At 45.5% G+C, this 12,528-nt stretch overlaps 7 protein-coding genes across 7 annotated transcripts; 1 reads left to right on the top strand and 6 right to left on the bottom strand.

Annotated features, from left to right (window-relative positions):
• Positions 1–984: 984 nt before the first annotated feature.
• On the bottom strand, positions 985–2,656 carry CCR75_006642 (uncharacterized protein; the record flags this gene model as incomplete). The annotated part of the gene is given in 2 exon segments (XM_067964710.1): positions 985–1,042; positions 1,059–2,656. 2 exon segments carry the CDS (start codon positions 2,654–2,656, stop codon positions 985–987), a joined length of 1,656 nt encoding a protein of 551 aa, XP_067820524.1.
• Positions 2,657–2,775: 119 nt separating this feature from the next.
• CCR75_006643 (uncharacterized protein) lies at positions 2,776–3,531 on the bottom strand (the record flags this gene model as incomplete). The annotated part of the gene is made up of 1 exon (XM_067964711.1): positions 2,776–3,531. The coding sequence occupies one exon, from the start codon at positions 3,529–3,531 to the stop codon at positions 2,776–2,778; it is 756 nt and encodes a 251-aa protein (XP_067820523.1).
• Positions 3,532–4,938: 1,407 nt separating this feature from the next.
• CCR75_006644 (uncharacterized protein) lies at positions 4,939–7,614 on the bottom strand. The gene is given in 13 exon segments (XM_067964712.1): positions 4,939–5,422; positions 5,488–5,573; positions 5,637–5,816; positions 5,873–5,987; positions 6,016–6,163; positions 6,227–6,427; positions 6,492–6,554; positions 6,621–6,719; positions 6,773–6,859; positions 6,910–6,976; positions 6,988–7,151; positions 7,215–7,318; positions 7,374–7,614. The coding sequence occupies 13 exon segments, from the start codon at positions 7,603–7,605 to the stop codon at positions 5,241–5,243; spliced, it is 1,728 nt and encodes a 575-aa protein (XP_067820528.1). The 5' UTR covers positions 7,606–7,614; the 3' UTR covers positions 4,939–5,240.
• A 346-nt stretch (positions 7,615–7,960) lies between these two features.
• Positions 7,961–8,204, bottom strand: CCR75_006645 (uncharacterized protein; the record flags this gene model as incomplete). The annotated part of the gene is made up of 2 exons (XM_067964713.1): positions 7,961–8,051; positions 8,092–8,204. The coding sequence occupies 2 exons, from the start codon at positions 8,202–8,204 to the stop codon at positions 7,961–7,963; spliced, it is 204 nt and encodes a 67-aa protein (XP_067820527.1).
• A 158-nt stretch (positions 8,205–8,362) lies between these two features.
• CCR75_006646 (uncharacterized protein) lies at positions 8,363–8,548 on the bottom strand (the record flags this gene model as incomplete). Its single annotated transcript, XM_067964714.1, has 1 exon — positions 8,363–8,548. One exon carries the CDS (start codon positions 8,546–8,548, stop codon positions 8,363–8,365), a length of 186 nt encoding a protein of 61 aa, XP_067820526.1.
• A 473-nt stretch (positions 8,549–9,021) lies between these two features.
• On the top strand, positions 9,022–10,861 carry CCR75_006647 (uncharacterized protein). The gene is made up of 3 exons (XM_067964715.1): positions 9,022–9,454; positions 9,546–10,307; positions 10,367–10,861. Exons 1-3 carry the CDS (start codon positions 9,047–9,049, stop codon positions 10,799–10,801), a joined length of 1,605 nt encoding a protein of 534 aa, XP_067820525.1. The 5' UTR covers positions 9,022–9,046; the 3' UTR covers positions 10,802–10,861.
• A 401-nt stretch (positions 10,862–11,262) lies between these two features.
• On the bottom strand, positions 11,263–12,528 carry CCR75_006648 (uncharacterized protein; the record flags this gene model as incomplete). Its single annotated transcript, XM_067964716.1, has 1 exon — positions 11,263–12,528. The coding sequence occupies one exon, from the start codon at positions 12,526–12,528 to the stop codon at positions 11,263–11,265; it is 1,266 nt and encodes a 421-aa protein (XP_067820530.1).

Consider the following 12,528-nt stretch of genomic DNA (forward strand, 5'->3'; position numbering starts at 1 on the left):
TTACGCTATCGTCATCACCACGCACATAAATATGTGCGGGTGACGGCACGGGAGACGGTACTGGCGATGAGGAATCATCCTCATCGTCGGAACCGAACATGCTGTAGCGAATGCTACCAGCACGTCTATCCGATTGAGCTCCTCATTCGAAGGCTCATAGTCAGCCGCCTGACGATGATCAGGCGACTGTTCTAATTTCCACTCGCATTTGTAGTCGACCTCCAAAGAGGGGTCGCACTCACGTGGTGACTCACCACGTGCACCCGCAACATTTAGGGTAGCATAAAAAGATGCCACTACGGCAGACGGAACGTCTGCCGCAAGAGACAATAATGCGTCCCCCGCGGCTGCATGAACCGCAGCCGAAGGCGCCGCACAATTCGCATACCGCATGGAGTTGTTAACCATGCGATAAAATAAAAAAATGATGGTTCTGACCAATTAACATCGTTTTTAATGAAGTGGTCTTATAGTGACCACTCTTCCCAATGACAGTCAGAGTGATTGTCGATTAAGGGAGGGGTGATGTAACGGGGTGTATCGTTACATGAAATTTACACTTAAAGTTATTAATTAATATATTATCTAAAAGGTAGATAATATTTGAAGAATATTACTTTACGCTGGACGCGCGCAATGAGAAAGACAGATAAGACTTTATTACATATTTTGTATTAGTTTTATAATTAAGTTAGTATTAAGTAGATAGACAAGAAGAACTTTATTATATTGATACAGTTTTCATTCAACCCTCTTTAAAGCAAGTGTTTTAAAGAGAGTCTTCCTCTGCACGTTCTAGTGTGCGTGAAGTGATGTGAGGCACCACTCGCACTGAGGCAGTGCGAAGTGGACTTGTACAGAAGCAGTACAAGTCAGGAGTGCCCCGTTACACTCATAGTATGTTGCTTTATAGCCGCTTAAAAAAAGAATTAGAAACACGAATTGGTAAATTTTAACAAAAGCTGATCTATGCGCACATCTCGTCTACAATATCGTTCGATAAGATGTGGTGAGGGTCAAGCTCATCTCGAGCTTTTTTAAACTTGTCAAGTGGATACCGTGTTTTTAAACGACTGCGCAATTTCTGACGTTCAACAGCATCCTCGGGCCATTCAATTTTAGCCCAGTGCTCGGTTGCTCCGAATGGTTCCATAAAGTCACGGTACATGGCATAATAATCCATAAAACAATCTTGGATAGCCTTACGAGCATCTTTATTTGTAGTTGGCAAGTATAAAATGACACCAACCCACGAGAATATCTGGTCTGGGTTAGATGACGATGCAGGGCTCATAAAGGACGTACTGCGGGCCGTCCAGCGCTGCTCGATCGGCGAATGAGCTGGGATATCTTCTTCGTCAATGCGCCTTAAAAGATTTTCCATAAAGTCAAGATCTATGGTGCCCGTGGTCGGAAAGCAAACTTCCTCTACGAGTTGTTGGCCCCCGCAATCGAAGCCAATAATATCGTCAGAGTACGCTATTCGGCTTCCTTTGCTGAGCATCCAAAACTGTTTTTCCACTTCATTCACTCGAATGACGTGCTGCTTATCGAGTGGGTCAATTTCGAGCAACTTGTCACGCATCTTTGTGAAACCCCAGTCGAGAAAGTCTGGCTCGGGCTTGCCGTTAGTTAGCTCCAAATACAGCTTGCGCGGTGCTTTCATACGTACCTTGTCGCTGTTTTTCTGCGACATGAATTGCGTTTCATCCAGCAGGTCCTCCTCTTGGGCGCGTCGACATTGCACCACTACCACTGCATCGGTGTATGGTATCCACATGTAGCGCAGGTGCTGGAATTCGACAAGCCAACGATTGTGGTTCTTCCGAATCTCGTCCAGCGTCATCACAAACGTCTTCTCGATAAGCTTGTGCATGGGAACACACTGCAGGGTGACCTTGGTCACTACGCCAAGTGCGCCAAGACCGCACTTGGCCAGTAGAAAAAGCTCTGGATCTTGCGTAGCACTAAGTGTCATCTTGCCTTTAGCAGGAGTCACAATTTCCATTTCGACGATCTGGTCGTCAATAGGCGGGATTCCTGCGCCTGTGCCATGGCATCCGGCTTGACAGATTCCACCTACCTGCTGGTCACGGATTGAAGCCACATTTTGCATGGTCATACCGTACGCACGTAATTTGTCCAGCAGATCTCCAACAATAATGCCGGTCTCTACTGTTACCTGGAGTTTCGTCCTATCCACGTCGAGAATCTTATCAAAAAGTGCCAGCGTCATAAGCGCCTCGTTGACATTGCCCTTTCCGACCGCCTTGCTAGAGAATCCCAGGCCGTTCGGCGATACTCCAGCGCCCATGCATCGTAGCTTCTGTTTCTTGGCTTGATAAGTCTGGAGCAGCGTCTGCACTTCATCCACCGTCTCAGGCACGTGAAACTGGTAAGGGACGCACACGTGTGTGGCCGACCAATTAACAAACTCGTTATGGTCCTCGTTCAGCGCAGTGTCCGCGCTTCCCGCAGCAGTTAATGCCGCTCCGGCCGCGGCAAGTGCTATCGCCCACGTCTGCCACTTTGGTGAAGAAGTAACGCGATACTGCCAAGTATTCGTTTCGAATATCCTAGCCGCTTGCACAGAGCAGGGTAGGCGAGTTGCGTGAATACTCAGTGCGCGACGCGCCAGCGTTGAACGCCTCAACATCTTCGAGATTTGTATGTGTCGACTATCTAACAACATGAAATTAAAGAAAATTTATTTGAAAGATCGCATTTGGGCAGCAAAAGTGACGCGTCTTCTTAAGTCGGTCAATTTGTACGAATTTACGCAGGGCAATTGGTTTGGATAAATTTGACGGCAGTGTGCCAGGCCTTCATGACGCTGGTCTTAGTGGCGGCGTCGTTCATGTCGCCGCGATGCACCCAGCCGTGTTTCTGATCGGCAAATAGCACCACGTCAGAATTCGAGCCAATGTCTTCGCGAGCCTTAAGGATATTGTACACGCTACCGCCTGGCTTCAACTCTTCTGGGTCGTCTCCAGCAGGCATAAGTAGCTGCGGCACCTTGACCGCAGCGGCGAGATTGTTGACGGCGCCTGCGCCCTTGAGCTTGTTCTCGACGATCCACGCGGGATGGAAAGAGACATGTCCAATTACAATTGGATCAGTTTGGGTAGTCTGTACAGCACCAACCCAAGCGCCCCAGCACATACCGTAGCTGATGATGTGCTCAACGCCTACTTCTCCTTTTAGATAGTTTACGGCGTCTTGGATGCGCGGGCCAAAGTGCTCGGCAAACGTGTACTTCTTTAGCCAATCATCGAAACCATTCATGTCTGGTAGATAGTCGCCATTCGCAATGTCCACGACCACCACCGCATACCCGAGCTTGCCAAGCGTGTCAGCATCAGCCTTGGTGCGACCACTGTCTAGGCCGAAAACGTCGGGGTAGACGATGACACCGGCACTGGAGGAAACGGGGCCCGTCACATAAATGTTAGTCGTACCAGCCTTTTTCATCGCACCAATGTGGTCAGCCTGCTCGCATGCAGGCTCGGCAGTCACAGGGCAGCAGCTCATACTAGAAGAGATGAATTCAAATATGAAACAGCATGGCCCATAAATCTCAATATTGACATCGATAATAATTATTAGTCTTCGGGGGCAATTAGAAGGAAAGACAAATTCGCAACCTAAATTTACAGTCCCAGCAGGCCAAGATGAATCAGAGCAGAATATCCCAAACAGATTATATTAACGTGCATGGAAGTTTTAAAGACTTCGAAAAAAAGTTGCGCCTTCAAATAACTCACTAGAGCCTTAATTGTAAGTTAATAATTTTGTTTTAGCCAATCCACGCGCAAGCCCTTATGAACACAATTAGTTGGCGACTAAAATATTTTAAATAATTTGTAACGATGACTTTGGTCACGGCGATAAAATTCATCCGAGATTATTGATGCCAATTCTTTCGGAATTTTGGATCAATTCAGTGAACTAGTGTTATATATCAACAAGCTCCGCTACTTTCTGCAGTCGGAGTTAAAAATCGGGCTCGAAGATGCTGAAGTTGGCGCCGAAGACCTAGAAGCCAAGTTATCGTTAATTAAAACCACGTCATCAGTCTTACTGCTAGTCTGTCTTACCTGCATAATCTAAGTCTGCATATCGAAGCACATATAAGTGGTGAAGCAAATTTCTATTAATCTTGCCGACACCATTTTTTGTCGATACTTGTTTGAACGATGCTTCCGCTTTCTCACGATCTTCACGCAACTTGTTGTAAGTGCGCTCTGCGTCACAGATCACTTCTGCTGGCAGGCCACTCTGAGCCGCTGCCCTGATACCGTACAGTCCAATTGAAGGAAAGGGGCCGTCCTTCAATTCGTACCTAAATTGCACGGAATTCTGGCACCAAGGCAAATATAAGGTTGCCATCATATTCTAGATATTAACCACGCACCGTGTTTAACCCATTTCCGATATGAAAGCATCGGCAGCGAGGGTACAACTGAGCGAGATAATTGAGTTGGTGATAGTGCGTAGCAAAGCTTGTATACGATCCTCTCCGAATCAACTCCTCGCTGATGCTCCATGCAATCGCAGCACCTTCATCGTTGGCCGTTCCTCTGCCCAATTCATCAAGCAGTACCAAAGACCTCGAGGTGCATGTTTCCAAGATGAACGCCGTCTCAGTCATTTCGACTGCAAAAGAGCTGGCATTTTCTTCCATATCATCCGACGTCCCAAACCTGGTACAAATACGATCTCGAATCGGAATAGTTGCTTCCGCAGCAGGAATATAGCACCCCATTTGTGCCATAATCGTGATGAGTGCTAGAGCTCGCAGATAAGTCGATTTGCCCGCACAATTCGGGCCAGTGATAACTTTTCGAGCGAAATTTAGTATTTTGACTAAGCTTTTGCTTCTCTCTGATTAACTTACTGTGAAACGTGCTCAATGGATCAAAAAACTTTTCATCACAAGTCAGCAAAATCAAATAAAGGTGCAATCTGGTAAGATCTTACGGTGTCGCTTGGAATGTATGATCGGTTTCTCAAAACACGCTGAACGAGTGGATGCCGGCCATTTTTGATTATCAAATTCCCATGCTCAGTGACAGTCGGTCGTATGTCTATACACAACAGCTGCCTCGTGAGAAATTAATTATAATAAATAGTAGCAATTATACATGGCTGATCTGGTGGCGAGAGGGCAACGACATTAACGAAGCTGTAATAACGAGTTAGCATTTTGTTGTCAACATTGCAGAGCTAATTTGATGGCTTTACCTAAGAAGCATGTCGAGAAGTGCGATGCTTTCGACCATCGCATGCATCGTTGAAGACTGTGGACGAATCCTATCAAGGAGCTGCTGTATTACACCGCTCGATAACTTGTAAACTGCGGTAACGGCTTCGTTGAGTCTCACATTGAGCGAAATTAGTGCTTTCGTTGAGCAACAAATCACTGCCGAGTCACATCACACATCAGAAACACGACAGCGTTACTTTAAAACTGAACTTTGTCAACACCAGTTTTTGATGTCACTCGCTCGATGAAGCTTGCAGGTAAGTCTCTAGTGTTGGCGGGAAGAGACAAGTGATATCCTCGTTTTGCTCTATATCACATTTTCAATAGGTTATCTTAAGTGCACGACAGCAGTAACAGTTGCCTAGCTTACGTGTAATTGAGCCGAATCGGGATGCCGACATTTTCCTTGTACGAATGAACGATGTCGTGAATTTTTTCGATCGTGTCAAGATAAGTTCGCCGTGCGACATCAAGCATGCCATCGACACCCGCTCGGACTGCAAAACATTCTTGTATGCGCTTCTGGGCGGCAGAATGGCAAACTTTGACCCTTTCGCAGATTGCAATCAGACCATAAGCAACGGGATCGCGCAAAATATATTGTACCTCTCGTTTACTATTCGCTCAATGTCGGCTTTAATCTTTGCAAATTGCTCGTCACGCAAGCTTGGCAAATTACAAGTCAACAATGCTTTAAGTTGATTACGGAATCGAGTTATACCTTTGAATGATTGAGTTAAGTAAATGACATGGCTGGTTTAGTCTTAGCGAGGTATTTTCCAAGCAAGCAACCATTTTTGGTAGACATCCTAGGGTGTGCTTAAGTGCTATCACGCTGCCTATAGCAATTTTTGACACTCGAGGGGTAACGGCTTTTGGAACAAGTACAAGCTGACTCTTTTACGAGCGAATGAGATTAACGCATAATTTTTAAGCGTGTGATTGTGTGCGGTAACTTACGAGGAGTCGATCTAAATCAACGAATTGATGCAGCTGATCCATAACATCGAAAAACCACGCTGGATTGTCCAAGAATATTCCAACAACTTCTTGACGCGCCTGACTAAGATTCAAAGGCAGAACTATTGTTGGTGCAACGAAAAATATTAAACGCAGAAGAAATAAATACATAGTTTTCAGGTGACACGTTGGCTGCAGCATCTGAATGCCAAAATTAACTTATTTATTTAAAGTGCATACAATGACAGTATGATTTTCAACGTACTGTTGATCGTAATAACCGGTTTCCAGCTGAGGTTTGAGTACTGTTAAGCATTTTGCAAAGAGACTAGCACGTCAAGTGTTAAAAAAAGTGAACGATCCATAGGTGGTGAATCTGTGCCGTTATAAGTACCTGGCTATCATTTCGTTCTCGAGCGCCTTTAACTAGTTCTAGAGAAGAAATTGTTGCTTGATCCATCAGAAGCTTCTGCGTCGATGGGCTAATAACAACCTGGTGAAGCCGTTAACAAGTGAACTGTCGGGACATTTCAAGATAAAAGCTACCTTCATGCTCTTTTCGACAACGTAAACGCCTTGAATGTACTCTATGTATTCCATCACGCAAGCCACTGAGGCCATTGCGACATAGTTCTATCATTGGCAGCTCAGTATTTAAAAAAAAAATGTTTGCTGTAGCGTACCCGTCCGATGTTTATATCAACATTATTTGCCATCACACGTTTTATGTCTTCCGCACCTTTTGTCTGGCTGCAGTATACCCAACATTTGAATAAGGAAAGGTATAGCTGCCAGAATCCGAGACCCACTTGAAATACTTTCGAGCAAGAGGTATCACTCGGCAACTTGACCCAGCAAAGCGCTTTGTAATCTCTTCGTTAATTTTTCGAGTCTTAGACGTCTCAACCACGAGAACTTCCACAGGCTAAGTGGCAAAATTGACCAAATAAATAAGCCATCCTACGATGTGCAATGAGACTTTCAAAACCTTGTACGCCTCTAGAAGCGAAATTGTGTCCACGTAAGAGTGTGAGTCGATAATAGTCCATAGAAGAAGCTCGTATGGTGAGACCAAATCGATTGCACATATCCCTATAAGAACCATATAAGCTGATGTTTCTCATGAATATAATAATACATGTATAACCTATTTCTCGGGCACGATTCTCTGCCACAGCCATGATGAGAAATGATAACCTGGCCGTGACTTCAGACAATGTGGAGCCTCTTGACCCCCCAGAGCTTGACAGCTTACTGCTAGGACGGAAATCATTCACTGTGGCGAAACTCACGGCTCTGTATGGGGGTGGGATATCGTAACGAGGCAGCCTAACGGCTTCTTCATTAAGCTCCACTCGTGGAGAGTTCGCTTTTTCCATTGTATCCTCGCCTATCACTTCGGATAATGGGTAAGTGCGGTGTAGTCCGTAAAAGAAGAATGATGATCACTGCAACACAGAAACAACGTCAGCTTCAAAAAAAAAAATGCAATATCAATAAAATTAATTGAGGCAGTGAAATACCGAGTCTTAAAAAAAGGTGGTAATTATTTGACATAGTATTCAGGGCATGCATTCGTGGCTTTGCTGTGACGCTGGACTTTATTAAGCATCAATGTAGGAAAGTTGCAGCTAATACAAACTACTATATTACATCCGTTAAGTGGTTGCCATTGACATACATGCAGCATCGAGCGAACCGCTCTTCAAAAGTGACGAGCACAATAATTTTGGCTTATGCGGTCGTTGCTAAGAGCAAATTAAGATCTGAGCAAAGCGACGCCTTCGGCACAGGAATCAATTTTAAGTGGACAAATGCCTTCGATCTTTAAGCAACCACATAGACACATTGAGATAAACCCGTACCTGGGTGCATATGCCTTCTCTTCGGCATCAAATGTGATGCGTATGATAAGGAAATCAAATGTACACTGATTTAGTATTTGAGGTTCCTGGTCGCCACATTTGGAGATACTCATAATAGTATATGATACCCTTGAGCAAAATAGCCGATGATGAGGCTAGAATGCACACGTTGGCAATTACCCACACGCAGTCGAAAATTTAAGCTCCAGCTTCTTCATTTTCCCTATTACCTACCCTTTTTGTGCGTTTTGACAGCAAGAACATATGCTCCCTATTGTGTGTGGGCATCAAAAAAGTGACTACGGACGTCAATTTTTTGCGCTTCTTGGTATTTTTCGTGCCACTCGTTCTTCGAATTAAATATGACGGCCGAGAGCACTTTCGAGGTCTTTGTGATAAGCGCTATTCTGAAAGGCTGCTTTTGCTTATTCCAAGGAAGCGTCGGTGGTGCGTTCATTGCGGGATTTTGGAGATAAAAATGTTGAAATTAGTGAAAAATGGCTCAATATGAATGTCGAAACGTTGCGGTAATGAAAAAGCTGTGGGATTCAGTGGCGTGAGGCGGTTGTGGTTTCTGAAGTGAGAAGGTATTGAACTTCTACGTGGACCATGAAGCTGTGTGGCCCACTTTAATTTAGTTAAAGAATTACGTGTTTTGTTAATTTATGGAAATGTTAGGACATTTATCGTTAGTTTTACTGAGAAAAAGCAGAAGTCTATGGTATTTTTTTTAGCTTGAAAATTAGCCAATCATGTAGAGAGATATAAAACAAAGGGATTTACCAGAGAACTGACGGGATATTAATAAAAAACACTCTAAATTCTTTCAGTTAGAAGAATGTAAACTTTTCGTAAAAATAACTTGTCGTGACAAGCATTCCCTATGTTCGAGGACAAAATCAGCATTTGTTCATCTTTTGGATTTAGCCGCTACTAACCGTAATCTAACGGAGCAATGCTTGGCTTGGGTGGGAAAAATGCTCGTTCTGTTTGCATGATAAATCAACTAGCGCATCGGCGCATGTCCGTGGCCCCAAGCCGCCTCGCGCAATTCCCGTATCTATCGGAGCTTGGCCTCGAGGAGGAGAACTGCGGTGTGTATAATGGCCGATGGTTTGGCAGCGGTAATTTGTATACATCCTTGAGCCCCGTAAATGGACAGCCTATCGCCAGTATACGATCTGGTACCAAGTCCGACTACCATAAAGTGGTGGCTGCAATGGATGATGCCAAGCCTCTCTGGTGCAATCTGCCCGCCCCAAAACGTGGAGAGATTGTGCGACAGATTGGAGAGGAGCTTCGGAACAAGCGGGACGCACTAGGCAAGCTTATTGCTCTAGAGATGGGCAAAATTTACGTAGAGGTGCGATATTCGGAGCAATGCATTAGCCTGGAAAGAAATAGCTAAGCTTTCCTTAAATCTCGGATATATCCCCGCTTTGTTTTGTATTTAGGGCGTTGGTGAGGTACAGGAAGCTATTGACATTTGCGATTTCGCTGTGGGACTGAGCCGCACCTTAAATGGCTCAGTAATTCCATCCGAGCGTCCAGGTCACTTTATGATGGAGCGCTTTAATCCTCTCAAGGGCCACGTGGGAATTATTACATCCTTTAACTTTCCTTGCGCCGTGCTATTCTGGAATGCAGCGCTTAGTCTTGTGTGCGGTAATACTCAGCTTTGGAAACCATCCGAATCGCTCTCCCTAACGTCAGTGGCATGTACTAAGATTATTGCCGACGTCTTGGAGCGCAACGGACATCCTGGTGCTATCGCCTCGCTGGTCTGCGGAACTGGTGTGGAAGTGGGTGAGGCGATGGTACACGATAAGACGATGGAGCTTATCTCTTTTACGGGCTCTACGAAGGTGGGTCGCCGAGTGAATGAAGTCGTCTCGTCTCGCTTTGGCAAGACGATTTTAGAGCTGGGGGGCAACAACGCAATGATCGTGGATAAGGATGCAGATCTAGAAATGGCACTTCGAGCAACGCTGTTCTCTGCTGTTGGAACGGCTGGCCAGCGTTGCACGTCGCTTCGCCGTCTTTTACTTCACGAAAAAATCCATGATGATTTTCTTCAACGTCTGGTTCTCGCGTATCAGAACGTGAAGATTGGTGATCCTTTAAACGATGGAGTTCTTTGTGGCCCACTGCATAACAAGATGGCTGTCCAGAATTACCTAGACGGAATCGATACTATTAAAAAGCAGGGAGGCAAGGTACGTCCTTAATGAGCTCACAACTTGCATAAGGCCGGGGTTCTAACTTGGCTGTGTAGATTCTTACCGGCGGCAACAAGATCGAAAGCGAGGGCTACTTTGTAGAGCCAGCGATTGTTTCTATAGCCCATGATGCTGCGATTGTTCAACAGGAAATTTTTGCGCCAATTTTGTACGCGTTGAAGTTTCGTACTCTTGAAGAAGCGATCGAAATGAATAACGCTGTCCCACAAGGTCTATCATCGTCTTTATTTACGAAAAGCCAGGCCGCAATTTTTAAGTGGACGGGCCCTCTGGGATCGGATTGTGGCATAGTAAACATAAACATTGGACCTAGCGGTGCTGAGATCGGGGGAGCCTTCGGCGGTGAAAAGGACACTGGTGGCGGTCGCGAGTCGGGCAGTGATGCATGGAAGCAGTACATGCGTCGCTCGACGTGCACAATTAACTATAGCAAAGAGCTTCCACTTGCCCAGGGAATAAACTTCAACTAACTTGTTTAAAGGTCATTGTTAGGAGCAGCTTAAATACAACAGCGTTTTTTGTTTGCGTTTGTCATTGTGGTGTTTAACGATATCATTGCTTTGAAACGATAACTGCGATTTCTTTAGCGTGCTAGAGCTCGATTGAAATGAAGCAGTGCCTGTCAGCTTTCAGCCATCTAGGCGTATGCAGTGAACAATGTATTACGCTAGAAAAGTTTTTTCGAATGCTTTAATTCTAGCTTGCCTTATTGAGAAGGTTGCACATCTGGCAATGACGAAGGAGCCTACCTTTTATGATCTAGGAATCAATGGACATTTCCATCTGTTTGATCCAAAAAGGGAGATTTTCTGCATAAGTTCTGGCTGATAGAGATCGGCGGTGCTGCATACAATCATAATTTGGATACAACCCTACAAAGTAATTTATGAAGCATTTCTTGGATCGCACACAGATCCAAATAGAATACCTATTATTTTGCCGCTGACTCCATGTCTTCCACAAGTCGAGAGCCGTGCTTTTTTGTAAGCCGCGCGGTTAGCATCTCTTTGAAATCATTCATGATAGCATTTTCACGCTGCTGCTTCTCCTCAAAGTTAATTAGCGCAAGAGCTCGTTTCTCTTCAGCAGTGTAGACCTGATTTTCTTTTCGTATGCGAACTGCATTCATGCGCTTGTGCCGACTGCCACTCATCACATAGCCCAAGTTTTCCAGGTTTTCAATTTCTTCACCATTCCAGCCTACTTCGCCACGACGTGGAATACGCATGTTCTTTTGCACAAACTGCGCGATAGCAGCCCCTTCACCAGGGAGCAATGCCTTACCGTAATTCATGAGCGAACCAGCAATTGTTTCGTCGCCTGCACCTATAAGAGGCTTCGGTCCAATCTCATCGCCAGTCTCGTCATTATTTAGAGTCCTTTGCTCCGCTACTTGAGTATCGTTAGCTTTGCACTTCTCGCTTTCATTGATCTTGCTGCTGCTATCACGACTGTCGTCACTTGATGTCCTTCTTTTCGACATATTTGAAGTCACCGGCTGATCGTGCTCATTGCCGCTGCAACTGCCATCGCTTTCGCTCCCGCTGTACGACCGAAGACGGTTGTCGTGCCTTCGCTTTTTCGGCCTCTTTTTGTTGTTGCTCTTGCTTCTATTTTTATGCTTTCCTTGATGTTTGGACTTCGACTTCGATTTTTTTTTGCTCTTGCTCTTGCATCGACGTCGCTCCTCCCCGATTCTTGTAATTGAGCTCTCTGAACTCGAATCTGCTCGCGACTCATCCGACACATTTGGCCGAGAAGGTGACACGGATGGAGTAAGTTTCACCTTAGCTATCCTTTTCATCCTTTTCTTCACGGAAGGAGGGCTCGGAATGCCTGCCCAGATACTGAAATCAATCGCTTCTCGTTGTTGCTTTCTTTCTTCAAAAAAATCATCATCATTCTGTCCATTGTAGCCGTAACTTTTGCGAAACCTGCCACTCCTGCCCCTGCTCACGCTTAAGTCGATTGAAGGTCCATAGCGTCCCATTGGCTCTCGATTCCCATGTAACCGCGATGGTTCATGATGCCCTCGATGCGGAGAACGGGACCGCGACGGAGAGCATTGACTTCTGCTAAGGCTTAAACGGCGCCTTGATCTTCGGTGAGGTGGGCGACTACGGCTGCGGTTACGGCTGCGGCTGCGGCTACGTCGACGAGACGGACTTCGGTAGCGTCGACGATGGCTCGACGACAT

This window comes from Bremia lactucae (assembly GCF_004359215.1).
Source record: "Bremia lactucae strain SF5 chromosome Unknown BlacSF5_NotPlaced_43_SHOA01000007.1_60626bp, whole genome shotgun sequence".
In the NCBI taxonomy this organism is placed as follows: domain Eukaryota; phylum Oomycota; class Peronosporomycetes; order Peronosporales; family Peronosporaceae; genus Bremia; species Bremia lactucae.

What these genes read in the sequence shown, in the direction of transcription:
- CCR75_006644 (XM_067964712.1), bottom strand. Translation starts at nt 7,605, where the DNA reads ATGGAAAAAGCGAACTCTCCACGAGTGGAGCTTAATGAAGAAGCCGTT. An exon ending in TTGATATAAACATCGGACGG is followed by an intron (nt 6,860 to 6,909) that starts GTACGCTACAGC and finishes TGCCAATGATAG; the next exon opens with AACTATGTCGCAATGGCCTC. An exon ending in GCTAAGACTAAACCAGCCAT is followed by an intron (nt 5,988 to 6,015) that starts GTCATTTACTTA and finishes AATCATTCAAAG; the next exon opens with GTATAACTCGATTCCGTAAT.
- CCR75_006647 (XM_067964715.1), top strand. Translation starts at nt 9,047, where the DNA reads ATGCTTGGCTTGGGTGGGAAAAATGCTCGTTCTGTTTGCATGATAAAT. An exon ending in TGGGCAAAATTTACGTAGAG is followed by an intron (nt 9,455 to 9,545) that starts GTGCGATATTCG and finishes TTTTGTATTTAG; the next exon opens with GGCGTTGGTGAGGTACAGGA. An exon ending in TTAAAAAGCAGGGAGGCAAG is followed by an intron (nt 10,308 to 10,366) that starts GTACGTCCTTAA and finishes TTGGCTGTGTAG; the next exon opens with ATTCTTACCGGCGGCAACAA.